Source organism: Sycon ciliatum, chromosome 5, assembly GCF_964019385.1.
Source record: "Sycon ciliatum chromosome 5, ocSycCili1.1, whole genome shotgun sequence".
NCBI lineage: Eukaryota > Metazoa > Porifera > Calcarea > Leucosolenida > Sycettidae > Sycon > Sycon ciliatum.
The window spans coordinates 26,086,890-26,110,901 of record NC_088647.1 but is presented as its reverse complement, the minus strand read 5'-3'; the positions used below and the strand labels follow the sequence as shown (position 1 = coordinate 26,110,901).

The 24,012-nt window shown below is 47.7% G+C and overlaps 2 protein-coding genes across 2 annotated transcripts in view; one reads left to right on the top strand and one right to left on the bottom strand.

Annotated features, from left to right (window-relative positions):
• Positions 1–8,404, top strand: part of LOC135818185 (multiple epidermal growth factor-like domains protein 10) — a 34,315-nt gene extending 25,911 nt beyond the window's left edge. The window contains exons 20-23 of the mRNA XM_065331533.1: positions 2,285–2,413; positions 3,364–3,649; positions 5,400–5,903; positions 6,537–8,404. Of these exons, the coding sequence (XP_065187605.1) occupies positions 2,285–2,413; positions 3,364–3,649; positions 5,400–5,903; positions 6,537–7,665 (2,048 nt within the window). The 3' untranslated portion in view covers positions 7,666–8,404. The remainder of the gene's footprint in view (positions 1–2,284; positions 2,414–3,363; positions 3,650–5,399; positions 5,904–6,536) is intronic.
• Positions 8,405–18,473: 10,069 nt separating this feature from the next.
• On the bottom strand, positions 18,474–21,341 carry LOC135818184 (transcription factor Sox-17-alpha-B-like). The gene is made up of 2 exons (XM_065331532.1): positions 21,196–21,341; positions 18,474–20,686 (listed from the first exon to the last, which is right to left on the bottom strand). The coding sequence occupies exon 2, from the start codon at positions 20,433–20,435 to the stop codon at positions 19,071–19,073; it is 1,365 nt and encodes a 454-aa protein (XP_065187604.1). The 5' UTR covers positions 20,436–20,686; positions 21,196–21,341; the 3' UTR covers positions 18,474–19,070.
• Positions 21,342–24,012: the final 2,671 nt, after the last annotated feature.

The following is a 24,012-nucleotide window of genomic DNA, read 5'->3' as shown; positions in this document are numbered from 1 at the left end:
CAAGGAGGACAACAAACAAAGAACTACATTCCAAAGCAGTGCGCGAAGACAAAAGAATTATGTGTATGAACACGAAAGGAAAGTGTGTACGAGCGCATAAGGATACAGGAGCTCTAGGCGCGTGCATAGGGGATGCAGAAGCTAGTTGCACCATATACGGAAGTATGCAATATACATCAATATCCAGTATACAAACAGTTGTACAGTCGACTCCTGATATAACGAACACCATTGTGCAGGAGAATTAGTTCTTTATAACCAAAGTTCGTTATAACAGAAATGCACTCACACCATACGAGCAGCAAGGCATGACTGGCAAGTGGTCCATGACAGTATGAATGCACTTGGTTTACATGCCACCATACAAGATTTGGTTCGGCATAAACGAAAGCTGTTTGCTATAAAGGGTCAATTTCGTACAGGTTCAAACAGGGACATGAACAGCAGTTCGTTACATCACGAAATTCGCTATATGCGAGTGCGTTATAAGTGGAGTCGACTGTACTTGTCCTTGTACTTGCTCATACTACCCATACTACTGCTCACTCTACCCATACTACTGCTCACACTACCCATACTACTGCTCACTCTACCCATACTACTGCTCACTCTACCCATACTACTGCTCACTCTACCCATACTACTGCTCACTCTACCCATACTACTGCTCACTCTACCCATACTACTGCTCACTCTACCCATACTACTGCTCACTCTACCCATACTACTGCTCACACTACCCATACTACTGCTCACACTACCCATACTACTGCTCACACTACCCATACTACTGCTCACACTACCCATACTACTGCTCACTCTACCCATACTACTGCTCACTCTACCCATACTACTGCTCACTCTACCCATACTACTGCTCACACTACCCATACTACTGCTCACTCTACCCATACTACTGCTCACTCTACCCATACTACTGCTCACTCTACCCATACTACAGTGCTGTTGAGTGCCAAAGAACTGGGGGGTCAGCTTCATAGCCTTGGCCATTCCTATTTTCAGGTACTATGGTCTATGCACAGTTGAGACACCGTGTATACTTCGGCATGCTGTGCTTGGGGAAATTCTAGCCTGGTCGTTCTTCGGTATGCTGTGCTGGGGGAAATTCTAGCCTGGTCGTTCTTCGGTATGCTGTGCTTGGTGAAATCCTAGCCTGGTCGTTCTTCGGTATGCTGTGCTTGGTGAAATCCTAGCCTGGTCGTTCTTCGGCTACCGAAAGTACTGTAATGCAATAAGAAATCGTCAGTTTCACCAAATCTAAAATCTTTTTAAGATACAGTCAACTTCGCTAATAACGACTGCGGATATAACGACAATTCGCGAATAACGACAGAATTTCCATGCCCAGAGCAAACACACGGTCCCATCCAACTGTAATACATATAATGAGACTTCGGGTATAACGACACTTCGCGAATAAGGACAGTTTTCTGATGCCCGGCCGCCGAGTGTGGTTATATGCCAAGTTGACTGTACATGAAGACTCCCCTGATTTAGGCTAAGGCCTGTGGAGAATGTAGTGATTTAGGCTAAGGCCTGTGGTTGAAAGCCCCGTTTTTGTGAAGTTTGAATCAGTTACTGCTATGAGTATTCAGTTGCCAGGGGTATTGTTCATGTTCTGAGGTTCAATTGACTTCAAAACTGCCATGTTTCGGAGCTACCCTTTCACTAATGCAGAATTTTGGCATTATGAAGACATAGCTTGTGCAAACAGATTAATTCTAGGACAAAATTCTGACACTATTTGCTAACGATTGTAACCGATTAATGGGTCGTTAAGCTAAAGAGTAATCGATAGTAAAAATCCACGATCGTTTCAGCCCGAACTGGAAGACACATCAGCACGCGAACGAAACAAAGCTACTGGTAAATCCGGTCAAGCCTTTTGCACCATTTGTCTTCCAAACCAGTACGAAAGTGACATCAAGAAATTAGCAAGAACTGTGTAAGCGACATTGTTTGCTCAGCTGCGGCTGATATCAAGATTATACTGGTTTTGACGAGCAACTGTGTGTAAAGACATGCAGTGTATTATATTAGTGGCTTGGTTTAGTTGAATCCTGGTCCAGATGAGCCATTTCTGTGAAAGGTACCATGCACCATTCTATCCACTGGCGCGTTTCCCCTTTAGGCGGACAGTTGACTCGGACAAAATTGACAATGAACTCCCTGTCCCATTTTTACGAACATAAACATTACAGTGGGCGGTGCATTACTTTACCGTCTGCGTCTCCTCGTTTTCTCTCCTTCTTGTTTTGCACAGTTTGCCCACAGGGCACGTTTGGCATAGATTGTGCCAGCACCTGCACTTGTAAAGCAGACGAGCTGTGCTCGCCGGACTATGGACATTGCAGCTCCGCTCCACCAAGCACCAGTCCGACTGCTTTCTCAGGTACATGTAGCACTTGAACAGAAAAAGGTGCCAGGCTGTCCGAAAGAGTGCTGAATGCCCGAGGGCAGAGCTACTTGCAACAAGTAAAGTAGGATAAATAAATCACAGTCTGCTCGGCTAGCCGTGTGAGTGAGACTCTGAGTTGCAACGAATAATTATTAATTTGACAGGCGTCTTTTACCGGCAAAAATGAACACAATGGTAAAATGCAATAAATCATACACTGGAGGAGAAATCGGAAAAATGCATGTGTAAAATAAAGAATTAATAATTATTCATCCTCTTCATCTTGTTGCATTCTCAGGTATTACATACATGTATACTGCCGTCCCGGTTCTGTGTCAGTTTCCTAAACTGGACAGGCTCAAAACTGATAGCCATGACACACAGGCTATTATGTTCTTGCCTACAGTCCATTCATTCGAAACTGGCACCCTAACTTTTTGGTGCCTCTCTCACATATATGGTGAAAACAACAGTACATCCTGCATTGTGTGACCTGTGCAATTGCTCCTTGCCACATTTGAGGCCAGAAAAGTCCAAGAACAGGGAAATAGAAATTCAGCCAGGTTTCACAAAATTAGGACAGGTATGCCATGGCAAAATGTATGGAGAAGCAGATCCCAAACCCAGATTTTTAAGATTTAAAGTGGGTTTTTGATCCTCAATTCGGCCCAAATCCGACTTTCAAAAGCCAGCGGGCCAGTTTCCGATGAATGGACTGTAGCAATGCTGTGATCATGTGACATGCTGTGATCATGTGACATGCTGTGATCATGTGACATGCTGTGATCATGTGACCTGCTGTGATCATGTGACATGCTCATGTGAACACCGGCTGTACACCAGCTTCTCTTGTGTTCTGCCCATCAACTTGTGTACAATTGTCATGGATATAGCACAGCACACCCTTAGAACTATTCTTCTTTTTCATGCCGTGTCCCCTACAGTTGGCACGGCTGTGTCGTCAGTACTTCATAGCACGGCTGTGTCGTCAGTACTTCATAGCACGGCTGTGTCGTCAGTACTTCAGACTGGCCTCAGCACCGCTGCTGCGACATCCTTTGGGCTCGGCACAGGTGCAGGAACCCAACCGGAAGGGACTGTTGGTGGCCAGGGAGTTGACGACGGTGAAAGCAATATTGGCCTGCTGGCACTTCTTGCCCTGCCAATCATTGTACTGGGTATGGTCCTCCTGCTCATCTACATTCGCCGACAGAGAAATGCAGCAATGCCGTAAGGAAACCTGGCGCATGCTGTATGTTCATTCCTCATTTTCACTGAATGGTGCTAAGAGTGGCCATGCTGCTATGGCATGTTTCGCTCCTTAAGCAGTGCGTGTAAAGCACCACTGCTTGGCAACCGTGCAAGCAACGGATGCTGTTCCCGAGCTGCAGCACCGTATTACTTGGTCCGACTTATTAAAATGTGCGCTTCACTTCGAAACTCAAGCATATGTACAAAGGAGCACCTGTACTAAAAATCAACCAAGAGACGGTAGATAGATAACTACTGTGTCGTTTCTTGGCCTGACCTTCTAGTTTTCATCGCTGCTGGTGTCTCAGGGCGCAGCTGCAAGTGCGTCAACCTGCAAAACGTCAACCATATTTTTCATCTCGTCCAAGCTACACTGCACTTCTTTGATTTTTTCACTCCATAGCCACGATTTCCACGATCGACTTCGCCTCCTCCTCGTGCAGTGCGACTACCAGAATGGTGGCTGTAGGTGTTTTCGCCTGAAGCTCCCACGACACCTTCAAATGAGGCGAACAAGTAAACCACCACGCATAAAAAATCACTTCTGACCACCGTGTACCGCGCGCGTACTGAGTCTGATTTGTGTCGACATGTCATGCAGTCAGACCATGCGTGCTCTTCCCTGCCTGTTTCACGAATCCACTGGCCCCGGAGACATGCGATCTTGTGACGCATCGCGATCGCGGCTCCTCGCGCGGATCCGAGGACTCCGCACCGTATCCGCCGGATAATTCACCCTTTCTGCGCTTCAGGTTTCCAGCCAGGTTGTCGCCTGAAAGTCGACCTCAAGGTCGGTTATATATTTCGATCAACTACTTCTCGACGATCTCTTCTGTGATCTTGATTCGTCGGCCGCCACATCGTGAACGACTGCGAGAGAGACCAGCAAACTGGACGGAGCGATGCTGGTGCTTTCTGCACGAGTTTCTGGATGACGCGTTTGCTGAAATTCTGACAAGGAAACAGCGATTGCAGCGATTTCAATCCGCCAGGAGGCACTCGAGAACGATCGCCCAGGAGGTTTTGGTACTCCATGACAATCCCCCATCGCAGCGGGGTGTTGATTTCAGAACCAGGCCTTCTCTGTGTTGCGCGAGAAGCAACAGGAGTCCTCTGACGACAAAATTTGGACGGAAAATGCTCGAGTCGACTAGGATCCTGAGCCGCTGCCTCCTTTGGAGTTGGAGCCATTTATTCTTCAACATCACAAATTGACAACTGAATGATAGTGTTAGATAGCTGGAAAGTTTATCCCGTCCAGAGATTATTTGAATTTGTTTGGTTGATGTTCGAAGCGAAACGCACATTTTAATAAATCGGACCAAGTACTACCTTCCTATGGTGGCTACCAAGAGTTGCTGAGCAAGGGCATGCAGGCGTTAACCCTTCCCCTCCCCCTCCCCCTCCCCCCCCCCATCACACACACACACACACACACACACACACACACACACACATACACACACACACACACACACGCGCGCGCGCACACACACATACACACATACACACACACACGTACACCATGAACCATGCACACGACCGTCACAAGAGAAGCACGCAAAACTGCAAATGCACTGGATGTACACCCACAGATTTTCTCTTTGTAGCACCAATAGCGGACAAGATCTGAATGAGATGGATCAAGACACACACACACGCACGCACGCACACACACACACACTGTAAACGTTTACAAGTGTGTACCATTGTTGTTGCTGTTGTGCAGGCATGGACGAACATCAGGCAGCGATGACTTGACACCAAATCGCATATACAACAAGCCAATGGGCAACGGAAATGGCTCTGCATTCTTCAACCGCAACTCTTCACAAGTTCGTCTTCTGCCAAAGGACCAGGTAAACCCGGGATTCAGGCCCGATGGTGAAGATGGGGACGATACAGATGGACAAATCCAGAACGATGGCCGCCAAGACGTCGCCTTCTGGGACGGCAAAGTGCCGACGCGATCCAAGAACGCCTCCTTAAATACAGGTAGTACTGCCAATGCGTCACGCACCCCCAGCGGTGTGAAGCCCTCTGGAGTGGGACGCACAGCAAGCTCGACGACTTTGCCCGGAGCTAAGAACAGGGCAATGGTGGCATTGCCGACACTTCCGTCGCCTCCATCAGTGGATGGTGATTACGAAATAGCCAAAGACTTCGGCACAACACCTTCACAAGCCAAAGACAGCAGCTGGCGGCCGAACGTCAGCCGAGGAGCTTTGTCCAGGTAAGAATTTTGCTCGAATACATACCGCATTTCCCCGATTATAAGTTGCACTCGATTATAGGTCACACCCCCATTCTCAGGTTTGAGCTATAATTATTGTTTCGAGACATTCACTTCAGTAGCATGTCACGCTCGATTGTAAGTCGTACCCTATTTTTCCCTTGAATTTTACTGCAAAAAAAGGGGTGCTCATATCCGGGGAAATACGGCACGCATAGTGCAGTGTACCGTGAGTTGGTATAAAAATTGGGATATCTTGGGCCGGGATTTTGCAAAGATGACTGTGCTCAGTATATGAACTCGGATGGAAATCCAATGATAAAATTTAACTTAGAACCTGCCAAGTTGGAAGGCTGTTGGAGTGCGCATCTAAAATGTGCTAGAGCTGTTAGCCAGTTAGTTGTAGAACGTCAGTACCGTCGGTCAGTGTCGTGCAATGTTATCGCATGAGCTGATTGTTTAGTAACTGGTGGTGTTAGTGGACATTATAGCGTAGAGTATGAAGGAAATTATGTACGTTTCAGAGACGACGAAAACGTATTCAACGTCTCCTCTGGGCATGTTAGAAAGAGTCTCCCCTGGGCGAAACATCAGTCCTTCCATTTTGTCTTCTTTTGTGATATGCTGCTGTAGAATGAGCGCGGGGAACATTCCCTTCAGTACCAACAGCCCCACATTGGCCACTGATGGGTCTCCACAGTGCCCGGGTGACGATGAAGAGTACTCAACGCTGCAGAGAGGAGCGGACGGTCCGGGCGGCGCAGGGCCACCGGACTGGAGAAGCTACATGCCCAGCGTGGAGGGAAAGCAATACGCAACGTTGAACCGCGCCAGCACACTGCCCCCACGTAGTCCTGCAGTCGACGGCGCTTACGAGGATGCTGTGTGCGAAGAGGAATACTCTACGCTTGATCGATCGGCGACCGCTGCCAACGGAAAAGCATCGAAACTTCCAAGCAGGAATAAGTGGGAGACCTACAGCACTCTGGATCGGAGCACACGAGAGCCCGCTCTTGTGCAGGGTGCGGACGCTCCTGCCGACGCGGAGTACTCGACAATTCAGAAAGGTGCCGTATCATCGGTCCCTGTTGGTTCTGCAGGATACAGTACACTGGAGAGAGGACAATCGTTGCATGGCCCAATGTCCACTATTCTGCAGAGCACACTGACGGAGGAGGCTGTTCAAGACGGGCAACCTAGCAATGATCAAGCAATAGTGAACATAGCAGCCACGACTAGCAATGCACTCCAGAGCGTGTCTGCTTCAGAGAGCCAACAGCCTTCTGCGAAAGATTTTGCAAACCTGACTGAACGCCCACACCAAGGTGCTGTGCAAGGTGAGAGAGCCTACGAGAACACCAGCCCTGAGAGCAAAGCCAACACTGCCAATGAGGCTATGGAATCCACCGCGATCCTCAGGAGCGTATCCACTTCGGTGAGCCAACATTCGTCTGGAAATGACCTCGCAAGCTCGAGTGACCGCCCGCACCAAGGTGCCGTGCAAGGTGAGAGATCGTACGTGAACCCTGAGAGCAAAGCCAACACAGCCAAAGCAGTGCCGCCGCCTTTACACACAGAGCCGGTAGCAGTCCCCAAGCGGATCAAATCCAGGCCCGTTAGCAGGCAAGCATCAGTAGATCAGCCGAAGCACAGTACGTCTCACCTCTACAGTCAGCAACGCATGTCGCTCCGCCGCACGTCCAAGAAGGAAGAAACCTCGAGCAGTGCGACCGGTGAAGACAATCTCGCAACCGTTATCTGACCTCGGGTTTGAACTGTTCGTGACGCTATCTTGATTGACTGTGAGTCTTGCCTTGACGGTGTTGTGTGATGTGCCCAATGATAGCTATGGTATTGAAATGCAATACACTACATGTATGTTGCAGATTATGTTACACAAATCGTGAGCAGTCCTCTACTGGAGAGTGAGATATGGGCACTGTAATTTGAATTTGACATAGAAATATGCGTAGAATCGGTTATATACTTCAAAATAATTATTATTTTGTTTCTAAGGTTACGCAAACTAGCTACTTCACGAATTTAGCCATTCACAAATTATCAAAACATGTATTTATGTACTCAGATGGAGAGCCAAGTACAGTATAGCGTAACTTGTAGTTCCTTGGTCTTTCTCTTTTGCATGTATTTATGCATTCCTGATACACACACAGCTTCTCACACGAAAGCCGCCACGTGTACATGTACAATATGTGCGTATATGTACCATCCTGTATGGCAGTGTAGAAGTGGCATTACTACAGGTACACTGCAGCTCAGCTTTGCTTGCACTTGGTCTTCTTGATACAATGATAGGAAGGCAAGACGCCACAAGGCCTTCCCTTGAAACACTAATCAGGCTACTCAATAGCAACAAGCATTTCAATAAAATCCTTATTCTCATGATGGGCAATGGCCAATTTTGTTGTTGCTGTTCAGTGCTGTTTGCAGCCAGTGCCACTGCCACTGTCTATGCAGCTCTGAGTTTGTCCTGTTGCTAACAGGTGCAAGCAGTGCAAAGATCGTGTGCTATTGCATGACTGTGTTACAGAGTCACTACTGCCAGTATCATTGTGTATATTTTTTTTACACAAAATGCGTTCTCTGTACGCACAGTGCCCAGTGCCAGGTATCCACAGCTGACCTAAGTTTAAAATAATACATAGACAACAGCATGAGGTTCTAGCTTCAAATCCCGCTCACGCTGGAAGCCGTTCGCAGACGTTATTCTAACAATTGTCGCTTTACATACAAAAATGTAGGCTTATTATCGCCTTTTCTAAGTTTTCTTGAAGCTAGAGTTGCACTTGCAGGTAATATTACACCTACAAATATGTACATGTACATGACTGTACACGCAGCTCGTTCTGCCTGAGCCCTCCTACTAGTACTACGACTCTACGAGTCCTAGAACCTGGATCCTGTGCTTGAGCTAGTGCATGTTGCATGGTTTATGTCAGTCTGGCGTGCAGCCACTGACCTACATTTCCATGACTAATAATTATTTAAAAATTGACCGAGTTATGTACATGACATTGTACTGATGTAGCGCACTGGGTTCACGTCGTGTTACGCAATGACCATGATGACAGACGGCTTGGTCCGCGGATGTTGGTCCTGGTCGCAGCTGCGAAGTCGGATGTTCCTATTGACACCTTCTCACCGGATACTCCGACTCCAAGGCACAGGTGCGAACCAGTTCGATCCAGATAATGCAGCGGATACGTAGACCCGCCAGCCAGAAATGGCCACCCAACCATAACTACACACACAATTGCTTTGTTGCAGATACATGTGCTACTTGTAATTACAAGCTAGCACTAATTTATAGCGGGGCTAGCGGGGCTTCTATTTCTAAATCCAGTAACTAAAGCATGTAGTTTAGTACGAAGAGATAGTGCCGTCTCGTCTGTTTGACTTCGTGTTCGCGTAACTTCCACTCTTTTTGCTTATATCCGATAAACACGAGCCTCCCAAGTTGGGTGGTCGCTGTTTCGCGTTCTCGAAGTGAGCCGTGACCATCCTGTGCCGTGGTCCTTCGTCTTTCGTCACCATCTCGTCATTCTTAGTTCGCTGTAATGTTTAGCTTGTTTTCGTCTTGAGTGCGCTCCACCTTCCCCTTTTTCATGTTATTTCATAACTTAGAACCTTCCAAGTAGTTGGAAGGCTGTTGGTTTGCGCATCCAAGACGTGATATAGCTTATCATCAGGTCGTTGAATGTCAGTATCACATCAGTCAGTACTAGCTGTTGCACCTTCTGACTGCACAACATCTTACTTATAACTGTTAGTGTTGGACACAAACTACAGATAACATGACATTGTAACATTTTGGTCCCTTCTTCTAAATTATTTAAAATCCTTGGCTCTCCATCCGAGTCTTAAAATAAGGCCTCGTGTGTAAAAACAATAATAGATGCAACACGTGCCACTAGCAGCCCGGGCCAAAGACACAGTCTACATCATGAATACAGTCATGTAGACCTACATTGTACAAGTACATGATTGTACTGATATGATGTAGTCAAAATTAATATTCGCTTTACGCTGTTCAGACATCATGTATATGGGCTGCGTGCGAAAGCCATCGGCTCATTTGCCTTTTCCTTGGCGTCATGAGCCTCCTATCCCGTCCAGTCCCGTCCGACCTGCGGCTATATGATGCACACTGGTGCGCGGTGGTAACAGTCTTCACAACTTCAAGCCTTGCACATACAAGTAGCTACTGCTGATTCACACTTGGATTCTACGCAACAGGAAAACAGGATAACCCGGTCCCGGGGGCACTTCCTCTGCTCTCCCCACCGCCATGTTGTACAGACTCTGGGCACAGATGCTGATGCCAGATCCGCTCCATATTTATTATACCCGTAATAATGCAATACATCACATCAGTCACATGCTTGCACTACCATGCAGTTCATCTAAACGGGAAGATAAGCGAACACTCAACTAACTCACACACGTGACACATGAACACCAAAGGAGTAAAGACTAAAGTAGAATGGAGGTCGGCTGTCGTCGGTTGAATTTTCGAGGGTGTTTGGTTCCTACAGCTACTTTTCACGAGTTTTCAGCCATCTTTGTCGAGTACATACATGTAACTCTTTCTCCTTGAGTCAGAGTGAGAAACAGAGAGTACCAGGTTCAAGTCCAGCTTGGAAGCGGAAGGATCATTTTTCCAGCCGTGCTGCGACCCACAGATGTAATGTAATTGAGAACGTGCGGCCTGGCACGAGGGAAATATGGATGCAGTGAAGATGGGATATTCGGTCTTTTGACCACTATGTCTTTGCTGGTGGGCTGATCTACTCACCGCCCACCCCTTTTGGAGATGCATCTGCGCCTTTCATGTAGATCTTCGCAGGGTGGTGGCGTTCATAAGGATGCTGAAACTTCAGTCTAACAAATAATTATAAGTCTGAAGCGAACCTTGAAAATTGTGTTTTGCTCCTTGTGATTGACTTAGCACTCTTGATCATTCATGGGTACAGCGAATGTGATTTTAGCTCCTAACGACTAACTGGCACTTGGTGGTCAGTCTGATCTACTCACCTCCCATCGCTTTAGGAGCTGCATCTGCGCCTTGATCCTTGCCTTGAGGGTGTTACTACCGTTCCTACGGATGCGGTGAACATGGAAACTGAGATTCTGAGTCTCCCGCGAACCGTGAATCCTTTTCTTGCATTGTACATGTACATGTGTGTCTAATAGCCTAGTAATAGGGCTCATAACACCTGAATTCTGCACTCAGTGACGAATATTCCTATTGTGTTGGTTTGCCACATGTGTGAATGAGTTGAGTGTTCACACCTTGCGCTAGTCATGTATGTTCTGCATGAAATACCTTTCAAGTAGCAGCTGAACCCTTTCATGCAACTTATCATTCTGATGAGTTCCCGCCATCCAATGGTCCTGGAACGAAACAAGACTTATCAGCACAACTAATGTTACTTGCCATCGTGGAGTGTGGTGGGTTTAACCGTTCGTGCTGTTGTCTGAACACATCGTGTGGTCTTGTCGCGTCAAATGAAGAACATTATTTACTACTGTGAATGGACGGCGACTCGGCGAGATGGCAAAAACAAAATAAACTTTAAAGTAAGTTACGAAGGTAGAACTTGTTCTCATGACATTGCACATTGTACTATATATCTTGTAGAGGGAGCGGGTTTATCGGCCCAGGAAATCTCCAGCTTCTGGCCGGCTAGAGACAACGATTGCATCGCTTCAAGGTGTTGGAATATGACATGTACATGATTGTACATGATTGTACATGACATGATTGTAATGACAATGCTAGTAGTACAAACATGCAGCTACCAGCTCTGGATCTGATTTTTTTGTTTGCAATCGTATCATGGCGAGGCTAGGTGAGCTCATGCTGAGAGGGCGCGCAAATTTTGAAATTGCGTGCTTTCTGCAAGCTACACATGAATTGTGCATGCACATGTATGCTGTCGTGTGTGTGTGTGTGTGTGTGTGTGTGTGTGTGTGTGTGTGTGTGTGTGTGTGTGTGTGTGTGTGTGAGATGTGAGAGAGAGAGAGATGTGTGTGCATGTGTGTACCAAACAGCACCGCTAAACAGGTGTCAGGCAAACAATCAACAATGAATCGAAGTGGAACATGCCACGTAACAATACCACATGTACATCTACATGACTGTACATGTCATTGAACATAAGGCATTGAACATAAGGCATTGAACATCTGCAGATTTTGAACATAGACACCATGGTACCACTATCCGTAATTCATGACTGGTGCATATGACCATATTTTTACATTTTGTTTAATTTTTATCTCCAGTTTGCAGCTACTGCCTACGCTACCTACAGTCAACAGTACAGTACATGTAGTTTGATCCTGCACTCGGCATAATGCATGTGCGAGGGCCGGATTTGGAACGGATGATGATAGAGTGTTAGAGGCATTATCGATCACAATCATAATGCCTCAGAGTGTCAGTGGCAGAGTCACAGTACCTCTGTGCACATTATTTGACACAGTGTCTACGATCCTTGCAGCACAATTTAATACAGAAATGAGATAGTGCTACATGTACATGTACAACGTAGTTTGCTGATCTTTACTACACAAGAGAGAGATTGGAAACTTTGTTACAACTCTGAGTTTCACGTATTACTACGATCATCAGGTAACTGATGGATCCAAAACGGGCAGCCAGAACACAAGGGGGATCAAGGTGGGACATTCTGAGGGGTATCATAGGCGACGCGTATCATAGCGCAAGAGTCAGATGCAGGCGTGAAGTTGCCAAGTCTTCAGACTTGGGGCTATGCAGCAGCAGTTCCGGCATGAATGATATAGAATAGAGCTGGGGACTTAAATGCCAAATACACTCATGCCCACACCATTACACACACATACACCCACACTCTCTCCCTTTCCTTACTACAACGAGAATTTGGTCACTCAGTTTGGATTTCAGTGGAGTGAGAACTCGAACGCGAAATTCGTCGCTAAACGTATTGTAGCTAAGGACGGGCTGGGTAAGAAACTTTCAAAGGATGTCATTTCATGAAGTGAATCATGTATGGACAAACCGTACTACACATCTCAAGGGAATTTACTCTTGCCATGGTGGTCGATGTGCTAGCGGAGTGGATGGACCCAGAGCGCATGGTGGACTGGTGTTCACAATTGAGTTGTTGCTGTCCTGACTTCAGTACAATGTACAGGTAATAGAACTACACACACTGAGTCTGTAAGTACTCCCTTCGAGATGCTGAGCCTCCGAGCTGAGGTGATCGACTACAGACGCCTATTATTTTTCTTCAATCATCTTTCCGATCACATTATCATGGATTTTCAATAAAGTAACAAAAAGTTCTTTGATACTACAGACGCCTAACTGTACTACTACAGTACTGGACTAGAAGTGGATTCAGCCAGATCTGAATCTTTCAAAAAGGACATTGCAACACATGCACATGCGCATGACTGTAGAATCATGAAGGGTAATTATTATACGGTAGTAGTGCTGTCAAGCTCACAGAGTGCGGACTCTGCGATCCGGGAGTGTCAGCATGACTGACTAAAAACAATGGAAGTGCTGGCCACTCGGAACAGACATTGTTGTGTGGCTAGGTCTAGTCTTGTCTGTTATAGTTGTACAGTATTGCGACATGCTAGTACAGTAGTAGATCTACTCTGTATACCATGATACAGGCACTGATTTACAGGGTACTACTAGTACAGTAGTGACACTGTATGTTATGACACCTTTCTCTGTTCTCTGCGAAGCGCGGGAATCAATGGGACACACCGTGTTTCAGCGGTTGAATGCCGTGGCACCTCGTCATTAATCGGACGAGCGATTGCAATTCATTACTCTGCGCTGCGGTTTGGGAAACACTTGCGAAGCGGAGAGGCGCCATTCATTCGCCTTCCCCGAGTTGATTGTTTCCCTGGCCTGGCCGAGCGGGAGGCGCGCCTGTGGTAGCGGAAGGGTGGAGTTCAGTATGGCAGGGAAAGCAGAAAATAGAATGGAACGGATCGTCCGAACGAGAACATACAGTCATTAGACTTGACATGTACTAACATGAGGATTTTGTACAACTGAGTACAGTTCTATTCTGTGTTTCCATTGATTCCGTGGATCATTGTGTCGCAGTGGATGTCCACAAGCCCAAATCATTATTGATCAGTTGATTGACTGCATGTACAATCATGATGCATGTACAATGCATGTACAATCATAGTCATTGTACATGACAGCACATGTGCTTGTTTCATTCAAGGCTTGCTGTTGTTCCGACACAACGCCGCAACATGTCAATAATACAATGTCATGACAGATGACTTTGTTCTCTCACCTAGAGTTTTTCTAGTGCTCTGCCCTACTACTACTACTACTACATGTACTACTACTACTACTACTACTACAATGTCATGTAGTACCGTTGTACATGACTGTACAGTAGTCCAGGATCCTCTTCTGAAAGTATAGTCAGGTTAGCATCTCATAAGTTCGCATTTTGTTTCTAAACGTAACGCATTTCGAAACGGGGGTAGGGGGGTAGCGCCCATTTCGGATAGAAAATGGACAGTTCGCACATTTTCTGGATGTGTACAATACAGTGCTGTGGATGTGCTAGACCGCTTCAGACAGCAGGGTATCGGGTGTGTTTTACTTTTAGGTGTAGATCTAACCCTTGCACTACAATACACGCATGCAGGCTACTCAGAGGTGTCAAATGTCACACCAGGCCGATCAAACCGTGTACCTGGCCAGCTTTGACAGTACAGTCGTTGTGGAGGAACTCTGTTTATGTGCGTGTACATGACTGTCATTGATTGAACTAAGTATGTAACTTACTTGTACTCAGTAGATGCGGTACTCCTGTATGTCATTCACTTCCACACTAGCAAAACATTCATGTCCATGATTGTGCATACCATGGCATGGACATGTACAGTACAGTAGATCTACACTGAAAATGTGCGATAAGACTTTCAAATAGTGGGGGGAGGTAGGGGGGTAAAGTCTATTCGAAATGCGTTACGTTTACAAAAAAAAGTGCGAACTTATGAGATGCTCCCTAATTCATCCAGTATGCGACACGAATCAACAACAATAGTTAGCAACACTTCATATACACATTTGTAATGAAAGTCGGTAGTAGTGGCAGCAGGCTGGTGGCCCTCCTAGGGAGTCGTCAATCAATGCTGGTACAATGTGGCTGGTAATTGTCTCAGGGGATTCTGTCCCTGCATTAGCTATGCTTGTCACATGCTATGAGATTGTGTCTAATAATAATAATAATAATATACAGTTTGATTAAATTGAATTTTTTGTTCATCACGTACAGTACATGATTGTACGATGACGGCATCAATGAACGAGAGATAATCGAGAGTTGTTTCGACATTGGTGCCGTGGAACATGAGTGTATTCAGTAATCCGCGGTGAACTACATGTATACTACTTACTAGATGATACCTTTCAGGGGTAAAACAGGACATCTACTGTACGTGTGTGTGTGTGTGTCACTACGCTCGTGTGTGTGTGTGTGTGTGTTTGTGCGTGTGTGTGCATGAGTGTGCATGAGTGTGCATGTGTGTTTGCTTTTCACAGTACAGTACATGTAGTTTCTGTTTGTGAGTGGGGTTACTATAATAATGTGCCGAACTAACGGCACTTTAAACGCTACATGATTGTACACTGTAGTTCGCATTGTCCCGCTCTGTGCGTGATTTTCAATGTTAGTTCTACCAGCAGATACAGTCATGTACATGTACAATTAATTACTTACACTTTATTGAGATGGGAGACGACGTATAATGTAGGTATGATGATGATGATGAGCTACATGTGTCATGTTATTGTTTTCGACCCGGAGCACTTCGTTTGCAGCTACATATACTAGTACCACCGAATGTGGCCTGTTGCCGTGTTGGTAGGATGTACGGCCAAGCAGTGTACCAATAGTAGGCGACATGTGCGTCATGTAGATGTACCTGTACTTCTGAGCCCGTCGTGTGGCACTGCGTTGTGGAAATCAAGGTCAAAATCCGGCCGTGCGAAATCAAATCACTCTAGAGCTTTGTTAAAATAATTGCGCGTCGAAGCGCGATTGCCATCAGATTTCATTTCTAGTCGCACGTTCTGTAGCTTATGTGGCAAAGCAGCTCACGGGAAGTCCCAAATTGTCCTTTATGGCACTGGAGCCCCTATTATCTTATAATATTTTCGCTTCCGAGACAACATTTTTTCCATCCTATCACTCATCTAGGAACAATACTCAATAGGCTGCCGAGTTCAGATACAGGCGAATGCAGCGACACAGGGCAAAGTGGCAACGTAAAGTTGCTGACCGAGCGAGTGGGAGTAAGGTTGCCATTCAGCGCCTGAAGAGGGCTGCAGGTCTCCGGCGACACCTTGCCATTCAGACGGGGTTACGCCAGCCCTTCACTTTCAGCGGAGCATGGCAGCACAAGTGGCCACTTGGAAATCGGGAGATGATACGCTGTGCCCGCTTGGTACACTGTACATGGCCTTGGTGTTGTTCGCGGGCTGTTCTGCCTGCGTTCTGCAGCGCATGCCCGTGTATGGAAAGCAGCACATCATTCCACTCTTCGTATGTTCACCTTTGTCCATTTCTTATGTGTGGTGGTATGCGGACATGCTGACAGAGCAAAGAAATGCAGCACTGAGTGCAGCCACGACCAGAGTTAGTACTTACATGTTACTTAGTATAATAGTAGAGCTGAACTTAGTTAGCCAGTTGGTAATCCTAACTTCGGGCAGCTTCTTCGGGGATCCGGGTAGAAATCTTAGAATCGCGGTGCATGCTGCACTAACGCTTGCGAAAGAGAAGAAAACGTTCGTAACACGAAAGGAGCAAGGGCTTTGATGCATGCTAGGCCTTCTCCCAAGGGACTATTACAGTACTGCTGCTTTGGCGACTTCGCAGTTCGCACGTCCGGACGGCAAAACTGCGCCATTACTCAGCTGATTCGTGGTCACCTGGCAATGACTGGCATGCCCTTGACACCGGGACAGTGTAATTGGCAGCCTTGTCACCCGTCTGTCTTCAGCCCACTCACTCACCCCGTCAAAACACTGCGCGATAAAAAGGGCCTGGCCGGGTTGGTGCTGAACTCTGTCCACACGTACACACACATAGCTCTGCGTGACGTAAACACGCATGTACTTCGTCATCGTGGGTCAGTCCGGCCGTACACTAGGTGCACACAGCCGACCTTTGAGTAGGAGTGTAGATTTTGTGAGTCCGGGATTTGACACAACTACTAGACACGTTGTAGTTTGTACGCACAAAAACGAGCCAAGGAATCCATGCACATACTAGTAGTACTAGTATGTACTGTACTACTTACTACTAGCGAGCTAGAGTAGTTTCTGAGCAAGATGTCCATGACGATAATTATAACAATATTCGGATACTCTGTCACTACTATGTGTGGCCAGCATACAGTCACTGACGTAGAGCACGCGGTACAAACATTACATACTAGTACTTACTAGTAGTCATTGCGTTGGAATTGGCCAAGAATGTCGTTGGTTGATGACTTCAGCTGTTAAGAAAAATACAGATCCTGAGATTGTTTGCGTCATGGCAGCTCAACATCTGACGTAACCAAGGGAATATGCGCTAAAGATGGGTACAAATGCCGCATGTAGCAGGTGTTTCTTGCCAACAACACACGGACACACACTCGCATACGCCCAATCCCATCCCATGCTCTACATGTAGTCTAACTCTAGGATCTAGGAAACCTTCACAAACAAGTGAAATTAATAATGGTTGCAAAAATCGCTGTTGCCCGTATGCAGAATGAAGCGTCTGCGTCCGCAATGACGCACCCTGCTCGCCCCATCTGGCATCTGCCAGACTGCCAGGCTTGCTGAACACTGGTTGAGGTAATTACTACGGTTACACGCAACACGTAATAGTTTAGTTCATGTGCTAGTTTCAGGAATTCTCTGTAACATTCCTTGCAATCCTATTTTTCCGATAAGACCGCTCACTGACCCATAAAGAATGCTAACATCCATGCGCTTCAGATAATACTACTAAATCATACGAAAACACCGCTCGTTGTCCTACATTGTGAAATTTGTGTGACTCCTCACAAAGTCGGAAATGATGAATTTGGCAATTTCTCGGACAATGGGCCTGGGGGACTTCCCGTTAAAATCGGAAATCATCGCGCTGGGCATTTCTCAGACAATGGCACTACCAGATTCTTGGCATTATCTACAGAACTGGCAGGCAAACAAAATAATAACTTTGTTACTACACAGTGCTAGTCAGCACACCTTGTACATAGACTTTTTAAGGACTGAGCGGTGCCGAAACTAAGTTACTTGCGAAAGGCGGGCTCACCACCCCTGTATGGCAAATTCCTCATGTCTAACCCCCACCAAGACCAAGTGACTACCGTAACAGTTAGTAGCCCTACTGCCACTGGCTGAAGTTCATGACTGTACTTTCGACTGCTAGTGCTAGTGCTAGTCGTGTACGACACAAACATGTGTTGGATACACATGTCCACCCAACAAACACAGGAGCAAGATTGGACTTAGTGTTATAGGTAACTCAGTGGAAATTTTTTATTCTCTTTGCATTTATAGTCAAGTACAATACTTTCCGCAGAAAGACATAGCGCAGCAACTGTCCTCTGGGAAGTTTCAATCGACGGCGGCCAAAAGCCCAGCCTGAAATGCGGTGATGTTGAATATAGAATTCAGTTGCTTGTGCACCAGTGGCAATGGTGCTATATAGAGCAGTGAGCGAGAGAGTATGATACAGCAGAGCTACACTAGAATAGAGGTTATATACAGGCTAAAGAGACTATGCATATGGTACAGCAGTGCAGGCAGTCTATGAGCTGTGGGGGGCTGAGATAGTTTCCGCAAATTTATATAGAAAAATGGTTCTCTCTTTGAAGGAAAAAAGGACGCGCATAGAACATGCCAAGCGCACTAGACGTAGAAAGTTTGGATAATTGTCCAGCGAAAATAGAATAATGAGCGATGGATAAAGCTGTTGACTCTTTGCTTCTTTTGGGGGGGATGTTGAGAAATACTGAGGATGGGAAGGAGACGCAGTCGTCGTGTATGGGCAAGTATGCCTGAGTTTCTTCATTATGCGGGGCTGTCACAGGCAGTACTCTTGTCTAGCTGGCAACGGACTGCTGGTGATACATCTGATTGTGAGGTGCAGAGTTGGCGATCTGCTCCGGTAGCAGCCAGCTATAGGTGGCCGGCTGCGGCAGGTAAGCCGTGGGCTGGTACGCCGCCGGGTAGAACAGAGTGGTAGTCGCAGGCGACTGCAGAATCGAGTCGGTGCGTTGCGCGTCAGTCCCGATGCCACCGGCTACGGAGCCGCTGCCGTAGGTTGGCGATACCTGAGCACTGGTCACCGTGGCCTTGGGTGTACTGACCAAGCCGGTGAAGCGAGGCTGCAAGTCGGCAGTACGTACGGGCTGCTGCTGCTCCGGGGTCATGTAGGAGACTGGATTCTTGTCGTAGAACGTAGGCAAGAGACTGCCACCGGTGGGGATGCCCACGGAGGCAGAGCTACTGTTCAGGGACGAACTAAGTCTGCCAGAGTTGCCGCTAGCCGCGCCGATCAAAGGCGACTGGTTCTGATGTCTGTTGTCGGGCAGCAGACACGGCGAGGCTCTCTGCTTGCTGCTGGAGGAGCAGTGGGAGTCAGCTGGAGAGTTCTGCTTCAGCCAGGCCGATGACGGACTGTGCGCAGTCATGCCGCCACTGCTCAGGCTTAGATCCTGCTGCTGCTGCTGTCCAGAAGTTCCAGATCTGCTGGCGGGGCTGTGTGGCATACTGATGCTACTGTTGGCCTGTTGGTAGTGCATGGAGAATGCTGCAGGGCTGCGGGCCGCTGCTGTCTGCCCATTGGACATGAATGTGGAGGTGGGTGGTGTACTGGCTGGTGACCACCACTGAGACACAGGAACGCTGGACAGGCCACGCAGGCTGCCATTGCTGGTGCTGCTGCTGTAGGATGCATTGCTCGAATGGTGCTGCTGCTCCTGCTGCTGGTACGCTGGGGGCGCCGAGTGGGGTCTGTGCTGCTGCTGCTCAGAGCCCTGCATGCTCATTAGTCGCGGATTGCTGGCGGTTGGCGTCAGGGAGCGCTGCGCCTGGTGCTTGCTGCTCTGGATAAGACTTGTAGCCATTGGACTGGCCGAGTCCAGCGCGCGCTGCTTGCGAGGTCTGTTTGGATGGTAGCGGTATCCGGGATTGTCTTTCTTGTGCTGGACGCGAATTTTCTCGGACTGCCCACGGTATTTGTCCTTCTCCTCGTCGGTCAAACTTCTCCACATATCGCCCAGCAGCTTGCTCACTTCCGAGTTGGGAATGCCCGGCAGCTTCATGGCCAACTTGCGGCGCTCGGTCTTCGCCCAGACCATGAAGGCGTTCATGGGCCGCTTGACGTGTTCGCTTGCCGCCCGCTGATCAGCAGCGTCGTCGTGGCTGGCGATGTGCGGCATCTCGATCTTCACACTGGGATCCATTGCTAGTTGCGACGTTGAAAGCGATCTTTATCCGTAGGTAAGAATGCAGTGCAGAATCCTCTTCAGGATTTTTCCGACTTTGTTGGTAGTTACGGCGTTGCTGGGCACACACGTAGGGCTTCTGGCGGCTCAAACAGTGGTGTATAGCAAATGCGGTTTGACCGGCTTCGGTATGTCCAATACGTGCGTCACGGGTGGTAAACTACTTGTAGCTTGCTGGCACTCCGAGTGAGATAGCGGCACGCAGTGAGCTGCAGGGGAGAAAAGAGGCGGAAAAGGAAAGGAAAGATGCATCAGACGCTTGCTACAAGCGAGAAGGAAAACGTAACTAGTTATGCATACACCGGACGGTGCACAAGCAAACTGTATTTTTTACAGAACACGCACAAGCAATGCAACAAGAGAGAGAGAGAGAAGAAAAATGCAAAGCGCGCTCCAGCGTATTCCAACTCCGCGTCGTCCTTATCTCGTCTCTCCAGACAACACAACAATTATACACCATCACGTCCGAATGTTCGCACTCGGAGCGCAGTGAAGAAACATCACTCCATTCAACCGCCGACAAAGCAAGTAAACGGCCAGGAGCGCGATTCACACACAACTAATTCAATGCTCATTCACGGCTGTGGCCCTACTGGCCAATCGTAGTCATCACGCCGGACTTCTCAAGTGACAAGTAATAGTTGACAACATGATGCATTGGCCCATTGCGAACAATAATACACATCAGAGTATTGAACTAACATCGGCCCAAGCTTACCGAAACAGATGAATATAGGCGTTGAAGCGAAGAAGAAGAGTTGAGAATCTCTTGGCAAGATTTGGATGTCTCCAATAGTCTTTTAGTGACCGATGAGTGATGAAACAAAAACGAAACTGAACCAAAACGCAGAAGATTCCACCGTCAAATAGCTGCGGTTCTCAGTGTGGATCATGCTGGGCCAGTGCCCACGCGTCTCCACCGTCACACCGACCGTTGACCAGTGTTGGACCCCAGCATGCAATCGACTCCAGTCCACTGAACTCCGAGTCGCCCATGCCCAGTGCTGCGGCAGGAGCCAGCACGCACCGTCTAGGCGCGTAGCACTATCGTCTTGTGACACTTGGCTGTCTCTGCATCAGTGCGTGCATGCGCTAGCTTCCACACGGGTCCAGCTCGGATGCGCGATAGCTAGCCAAGACTGGCAAGAGTGAGCGACTGTCTATGTACGCACACACCAGGCTCAGCACTGGTAAAGCGAAGTGTGAGCATGGGCTGGAGTCTAGACTTGGCAGGAATACACGCACAGCCAAACTGGGCAACTAACCCGTATAACCGCGAGATGGCGATAGTGCAGATCGGAGTGGCAAAATGCAAAAATGGCTAGTGGCTGGGCGCGCAGTTCAGACACGGCGTACTCATGATCCTTGTCCTGGCATGTAATCGTCCCAGAGTTGGAGAAGTAGTTGTTTGTGTGTGGGTGGACCACAAGACTGTCATGCGTGCGTGGGCGAGCCAAGTAGTGCCTGGGCTTGTGTCCATTCATGGTCGCTGCGGTTCGGACTCGTACTCGCTGGACGAGGCCACAGACAAGACTTGCGGTGCTGGTGGGGACTTCGAGACTGGACTGGACTGGAGTCTTGTTCTGTCGCTTCCAGTGCACTCAGCCAGGTGATGACGCAAACGAGTTGCTGCGCGAAGTGACAGTGCACGCTTTCGCACAGTCATTGCTTTTTTGCGCCCTGTCCCTGTGGCAGTGTGCCAGTGTGAGTGAGTGTGTCACAGGCGCAGTGTTTGGGTGATCATGGTGATGCGCGGGAGCGTGTGTGTGCGTTTCCCAACACTGACCCTGTACTACTACTAGTACTAGCTTGTAAGTTGTATGCTGAGTTGGTGACATGACAGTCAGTGGAGTCTAGACAAGGGGACACGGTCTTTTGTTGTGGCCTTTGCCTGAGCGCCTGCTGTACCTTGTGTCGAAGTTGTGATCAGCCTCACTAACTCTCCGACTTCGAACCGGACAGGCACGTGAAGTATACAGTCTAGCCGCGCCGAAATCTCGTTGCTTTTCAACATAACCAAGATTGTCGCAGGCGCTCCAACTCCTGTTCACCTAGAATGTGTGGTCTGATGACTGCTGTGATGGGTGCGTGCGGTTGTCACCTTTCCTCCTGTGCCCTCCCTCCGCGGCCAGTCTGACCTGCCCTCCCTGTGAGTTGTATCCGTCGCTCACTCACTGTGCGTAGGTTTGGACTCCCCAGTACAAGAACAAAATTTATGTACCATTCGTGGCTGTATACAGACTGTGCGGGCAGTTCCAACTACAGTACAATAGTCCATACAATGATTACATGTATGTACTGGTCCTTCGAAGTACAGTGTAAACCATGGTAGACTGGAGACTGGAGGTCAACCTCCAAGGCAGAATGATCGGACGTTTCTGATGGAAACGCCATGGAATGATCTGCCTCCGCTGTCTGATTCATAGTTTTTGACAGTAGGGTGAGCTTCAACCCGTGTCATAAAGTTAATGTTCGGGGAATGGATTAAATTTTCTTAGACGTCATGATCACATCCATTCCCGACTTTAGTTTTATAACACAGATTGAAGCTCACCCTACGGTCAAAAACTATGAACCAGACAGAGGAGGCAGATCATTCCATGGCGTTTCCATCAGAGGAGTCCGATCATCCTGCCTTTGAGTGTGACCTCCACCCTCCCATGGTCTCCACTGGTCCGTACTACTAGTTGAAACTGCCTGCGCAGTCAGTCTGTACACAACCACTGATAGTACGTGTATGGACTCTACACGGCGACAGCGACTTGGCAACTCTACTGCTTCTTCAGTTATAGTAGTATAACATTGATTTTGTACTTTCGCGAAAAACATCCACCATTCCGCTTCAGATCATCCGTCAGGCAACATCACGTACTAGTAGTATAGAAGGCTCTGGTCGAAACAGCTACTTCGGAGACTGAGTAATGTCATGCCCGTACAGCACTTAGGCGTTATCTCAGTAAAAAAGAGTTTGCTGTCAACCACACACCGCGTCTGACGCCAGGTTTCCTCCGACGCATAGAACTAGCAGTGTTGTGTGAACGCAAGTGTCATTGGTGTCGAGCCAGGATTCGTGTTTCGATTTACCACTATTATACCATTACCAGATGCGAAGGACGTCCTTTGAGCTAACATCTTACGCACACACACACACACACACACACACACACACACACACATACGCGCACACACACGAGCGTGTGCGTGAGTCTCTGCATTTAAAGACATGAAGTAAGTTCAACAAACATCACCGACGTCCAGGGCATCAAGATCACGACCATGGCGTCTGCAACTTTTAAAAGACAGGGACACTGGACTAGGACTCCACTGTATCACACACTGACTTCCTTTGTGTCTTGTACGATGTGTGCACCAACAAAGAACAAACATTGAAACAGAACTCTACAATTATTATTATACTTAGGGCACAGTAGGGCCTGAACTGATTGCATATATTTGCATGCTAGTCTCTGGTCCGTATACATGTACAGGACTGTAGTGGAAGTACTGTCCAGCCTCATTTGGGACGGTAGCGAAC